Source organism: Oncorhynchus gorbuscha, linkage group LG15, assembly GCF_021184085.1.
Source record: "Oncorhynchus gorbuscha isolate QuinsamMale2020 ecotype Even-year linkage group LG15, OgorEven_v1.0, whole genome shotgun sequence".
NCBI classification, from domain to species: Eukaryota; Metazoa; Chordata; class Actinopteri; order Salmoniformes; family Salmonidae; genus Oncorhynchus; species Oncorhynchus gorbuscha.
In genome coordinates, this window is record NC_060187.1 from 65,823,013 (window position 1) to 65,829,012 (window position 6,000).

At 39.2% G+C, this 6,000-nt stretch overlaps 1 protein-coding gene across 1 annotated transcript; it reads left to right on the forward strand.

Annotated features, from left to right (window-relative positions):
- The first annotated feature begins 2,522 nt into the window (after window positions 1–2,522).
- On the forward strand, window positions 2,523–4,890 carry LOC123997787 (CD83 antigen-like). The gene is made up of 5 exons (XM_046302340.1): window positions 2,523–2,731; window positions 2,825–2,961; window positions 3,111–3,348; window positions 3,514–3,614; window positions 3,754–4,890. Exons 1-5 carry the CDS (start codon window positions 2,602–2,604, stop codon window positions 3,904–3,906), a joined length of 759 nt encoding a protein of 252 aa, XP_046158296.1. The 5' UTR covers window positions 2,523–2,601; the 3' UTR covers window positions 3,907–4,890.
- The last annotated feature ends 1,110 nt before the right edge of the window (window positions 4,891–6,000 follow it).

Genomic DNA, 6,000 nt, shown 5'->3' on the forward strand with positions numbered 1-6,000 from the left:
CACTGATAAAGTGTGTAGCTTGTGCTTTATTGATGATAGTTTGACAGTTTGCAGATGATGAAATTGTATACATATTATTGTTCTCAAAAATCAGTCCTGAGCATCAGTCCTGCATGCAGCCAGACTTTCCCTACCCAATAGACTGTATGCACAGACTATTTTTTCATGCAACATTTTTTACTTGAAAAATACTGCACCAAACAGCTTAGCTAGATTCAAAATTGTGTGACTAAGACCTCTGCAAAAGCATCTAAATTAATTACAGATTTTTTGATTTAGCTTAGATGAATTCTGACCGTTTTAAGGAAGTTACTATTTTGAGGAAGTCGCTTTGTTGATGCTACGGTGCCTTAGGAAGGACAAACAGTACCGCCAGGGTATGATATGCAAACCACACCTCAAAGACTACTCTTGTATGGCTTTAGTCATGGCAGCTAGCATTTCATAATGAGCAATCTTCAAAACGAGGCCAATTCAGGTAGTACGGTCGCCATTTAATGAGTCTTGGAATGCTAATTGCATACCCTGCACGTGAACATTTTAGTTTTTTAAGGGTTATGCAGTTGGTTGATAACGATATCACCAACATATTTTGTATTGGACATTTCAAACAACATTCACAGTTAATGAGAAAACAGTCATGGTGTTTAATTTAAAGATGCAATATGCCGAAATCGCTCCACCATTTCCTGGTTGCTAAAATTCTAATAGTTCACCTAATTTTTGTTAATGTGACAAAACAAGCAGCCATTGTGTAGAAAATATTTGTAACATCTAAACCACTGTGAAATATCAAATCACGTTTTATTTGTCACATCTGCTGAATACAACTGCTGTAACCCCAAGGTAGACCTTACAGTGAAATGCTTACAAGCCCTTAAGCAACAATGCAGAGTAAAACATAAATAAAGGAAGAAAATGTTCTAAATCAAATCAAGGAAAACTAGTCTGTACCCCAGTCGGGGCATGGCCACTGTGAAATGCCATTCCATTAGGAACCATAGACTTAGTTATTGAAATTAGGAGTATCTCCATTTAACGTTGTCATTTTTTTAAAACGCATCACACGGAGAGGAAGTGTTTAATATCTGATAATCCTATGTGATGTTTTTGCTTAAACTGATATTTGTATAATTTGTATCAGTGAATATCTCTAACTGTAACCAAACATATCCAAAAATGGGGACATGACACCCACTTTGCACTGCTTGACAAGACACACACCAACCATGTCTGTTGACATCTTGTAATTAAACAAATTTGAAATAAGACATTTTTTTGTACTTCCAAAAAAGGTCTAAATAAAAAGTTCGATGCAACCGAAAAAAATGCCTCTTCGGCACCTCATTTATTTTTCGGATGCTTAAACCTTGTTATGGAGGTGCCGAATTGGCATTTTTTCTGTTGCTTGTGTTATTGGATGTTTACATACCGGCCGTGTCTGCAGCCTTCTGTAGGCCTAAATGACAATAGTTGCTAATCGAAACTCCATATTTCGTGAGTAACGATTGTATTTTTACATGATTAAACTTAAAAGGCTGGTGAATGAGAAGTTGAATGGCTGCGTCCTGTGTATAAAGGAGAGTTGGCATATAAACCATGTAATTCTGGTTCAGGGGATTCCTGGCTCTGGCTTGGGGATTCCCTATAATATTTTATGACGCTCAATCAGCCAGGGGAGTTTAGGGGATTTTCAGGCAATGGCCAACCGTGAATTTATCTTTCAGTTTGCAAAGATAAGTTATATCTTTATATGTAGGCTATTATGTATTTTTTTAAATCTTATTTTAACGCCTTCTCTTCTACACTACAGATTAACCCGTTTAACGCCAGCAGGCAGATGCATAATAAAAGCGTTACACAGGGAAGTTGGCCATGCTGACTAATGCTTCCCACAGTTGTCAAATTGGCTAGATGTCCTTTGGGTGGTCGACCATTCTTCAAACACATGGGAAATTGTTGAGCGTGAAAAACTCAGCAGCGTTGCTGTTCTTGACAAAAACCGGTGCACCTAGCACCTACCATACGCCGTTCAGAGGCACTTAGTCTTGGCCATTCACCCTCTTAAAAGGCACACATGCCCAATTCAAGCCTCAATTGTCTCAAGGCTTAAAAAACGTATTTGACCAGTCACCTCCCCTCCATCTACACTGATTGAAGAGGATTTAACAAGTGGAATCATAGCTTTCACCTGGTCAGTCTGTCATGTAAAGAGCAGGTGTTCATAATGTTTGTTACACTCGGTGTACATTTTACGTTTGCTTAAGTTGAACAATGTATGAGAATCATAGCCTACCCAAACACATCAGGAGAGTGCCGCGACGTATCAGCATGGTGGTCAATATAACCAATTGCAGTCGAGCCTGTGAAGAGAGTACACGCGCAACTGAGAGGCTCGCGGCTTATTCCAAATGATATACACAAGTACTGTGACGTAGCACCTTCAATTTAGCGAAATGTCGGGGATCGGTTGAGTACGAAAGAACCGCATGATTATGGTGAACCAGAGGGAGATTGTATGGTGCTACGAGTTTTGCGATTTCAAATGGTCACATCCAGGCCACACCCACTAAACGAACGGAACTCAAGGCGGCACTCCGTATGGGAAATCCCCAGCCTTATAGTTTCACTTTCATTTGGCTTTATATAAACTGCCCCTCTTCTGTTCTCGATCATCATCTTCATTGCTGTAGTTCTACAAATATGTTTTTTCAACTCGTCTGGATTATAGGTATGTTGTCATTTATTCTTTTAAACGAGTTTGATATTAGTCCAGCTGGGCAGGCTCACTTGAAATTATAATTTATTTTGTGTTTTTCTATAGCTGCCTCCTTGCAATGTGGGCTCACACAGGATAGGCCTACCCATGAAGTGAAGTCAGTTTGTGGAGAGGACTCAATTCTGAAATGTAAAGCAATATGTAAGCCTGGGGTCCAATACCGGGCGGTGAGGTGGTACAAGGTAAGCTTTCTATTATTGTGATAGCACAAACTGTGTTATGAACCATCTGACCAAATTCTGTACAAGTGCAATATATGCCAAAAACATACAGCACTGGTCCCAGACCAGCTGTTAAGGGCATATAGTAACCTCAAACCCTCTTCTCCCAGCTGGGTGAGGAGCCCTCTAATAAGGAGACAGGTCTATTGATGAAGAGGCTATCATCACCTAAAAGCACCACCCAATGGTACGCCGGTCTGGAGCGTGAAATGGAACTTTTGGCTGATGATTCTTTCGATATCTTCCTGCCCAATGTAACGGCTGTTGATAGCGGGATGTACAAGTGTCTCCTGGCAGCACCTGTAGGAGAGCAGAACCAGGAGGGGCAGGTTCACCTCAGAGTGACAGGTACGTGTGTTCTACTCTCATTGTGTGCTTATTTTAGTATGTAGACCTACTGTATACTGTATGTGAGTGTTTTAAATTGGACCCAGAGAGAGTTCATCTATGCTGCTAAATTCTTTAAAAATGTTTCTAGTGATGCTCAAGGATTTGTGGATACTTGTTTTGCAGGTTGCCTTGAGTCCACAGACCAATCAGAAGAAAGGGATACCATTCTAGTTCTTTCCATTGTGGGGATTGTGGCGGCATTGCTGATATTCACCATCAGCTATGTGAGTTACAACACTGCCAGCTGTTCCTCTATTATTATTTTTAACAGATAAAAGAAACAAACATTTTATGGTTTTCGTGTATTTCATTTTCTTTGAAATGTTACAGTTATTGCCTCAATAATCCTCATTCTTACCATAGGTCATCCTAAGGAATATGTTATTGCAAAGGAGTAAGAAGTATCCACAAGAACCACTTCTAGATGCACCCCTTGAGAAGAAAGATTTAATGTTGATTTACACTCTGGGGCCAAACTGGTCGAGACAGGGTTCCATAAAACATGTCTGTGTGTGAGAGCCTGTTCTGCTAGTTTGGGCTCATTGTATACTTGAACGTAAAGAGGAAATGCAGAGAAAGACTAGGGCACGTTTGAAGCTGTTCAAGGAGCCTAAGAGTTATATCTACTTTCCAGGAGAATAATTCATCTTTAGAGCAGATGGAGGCAGACAACCCTCTGGCTGGTCCTGTAGAACTAAGATATTTAAGCTTTTCAAAGAAATGAAGCAGAAACAGTAACCTACACCCTTTCACTCATGCAGCCAAACAGCAGTACAGCCAGGCTAGAGCAGCAGTTCTCCAGCAACGAGTGCCTGTCTGCAGCATTCATGTGCCTGTGATGCGCAAGGAGCAGGGCCTTGTGAGGGGACCCCATGATCTAAGTCCCAAGATCTAACCCCATCAAGGAACTTCAGGAAAGGGAGAAGGAATAATTAATGATAAGGGGTCATTCTGCAGGGTCGCTCTATGGCAATGTTGGGGTTAATTCCATTTGCATTTCAGTCAATTGAAGTTGACATTGATGTTGAACTGGAAAATTACCAATGTGTACTACATGGCATTTCATGCCTAATTAAATTCCTGTATTGACTGGTAATGAAATGGAATTGATCTGAGCACTGTTTTATGGGGCTCCCGTGTTGGAAGGATTTGGTGGGGCACGCTGGACTCTGCACAGAGAGATGAAACCAACCAATATGGCATTCCATATGAGCCAAGCAAATCTCTCAATGAACTCTAATGTTCAGGCATTATTGACAAGTTTTTGTTATTTTGTGAGGCCAAAACATTATTTTATTAATCTTGTATACAGAACCCAAAAATATTATTTTCCTCCAAGCATTATGAAAGTGGGCTTTGGTGAATATTTGGTTTTTGAACATGATCAGCAATTGTGTGGATACATTGAAAATAATGAAGTCGTAAATCATGTTGTAACGTACTGTTTCTGACGTACATGTGCTATGGTTCTTAGATAAATGTTCTTGAACTTTTTCTTAAGACGAGTCCTCACTTTTTTAGTCACCACAGTAGTGATGTTTCTCTTAGATAAGTTGATTGTTACTCAGAATACTTCATGTTATTAAGATACATTATTTACCCTACCATTTTACAGAGGCTTACAAACTAGATACATAACTATTTTTCTGCATAGTATACTGTTTGAGGTGCTAAATGTCTGGCAAAAAAATCTCTACCTATTTCACGCAACACATTCTGTAATATTTTACACTCGTTTAAAACATTTTTTATTTCACCTTTATTTAACCAGGTAGGCTAGTTGAGAACAAGTTCTCATTTGCAATTGCGACCTGGCCAAGATAAAGCAAAGCAGTTCGACACAACAACACAAAGTTACACATGGTACATATACTGTACCTTGATATTAGTAATTTCCATCACCTGTCAATGTTGTAATGTGCACATTTTAAAGGGATGATAACAATTATCCTCAAGGGTTAACACAAAGTTTTTTTTTTTGGATAGCTGTTATTGTTAAATACATACATATCACTAATCTTTTGAGTGACAACAAGTCTGTGAAGTCTCTGTCATTGTGATCGACAATCACATTACCCCAAACATGTTACAAAGTAATAACATCATACAGCATCCAATGGAATCCAGGTTACATTCGATCTAAACCAGTGGTGGAAAAAGTAACCAATTGTCATACTTGAGTAAAAGTATAGATACCATAATAGAAAATTATAAAATAATGTATATGTTGAAAGATATTGATCAAATAATTCCACTCTGAAACCTTCTAACTGTATGAAATTGATTAGAATCATAAAATTATAATCTGATGATATGTGCAGTTTTAGTCAGAATTAGGTTAAACAATGTATCTGTATAGTGGAAAAACACAGACTGTCTGAGCAAGGCGTAGTTTAGGGTTTGAACTTGTATGTGTGTGCCGAAGAAGAAAAAGATGAGAACAGTTCAACTGTGTTTGGACCGACCTGGCTAGGCCTCTGAGGAACCCATGATAGCATAGGGAGTACTTCTCAAGGTTTCCCTAATCTCGGGGGAATGGAACTGTTGGTTGGGCAGTGATACACAGTGGTGAGAACTATAGAGAAGGATAAAACTCACCTACTGTGTGTG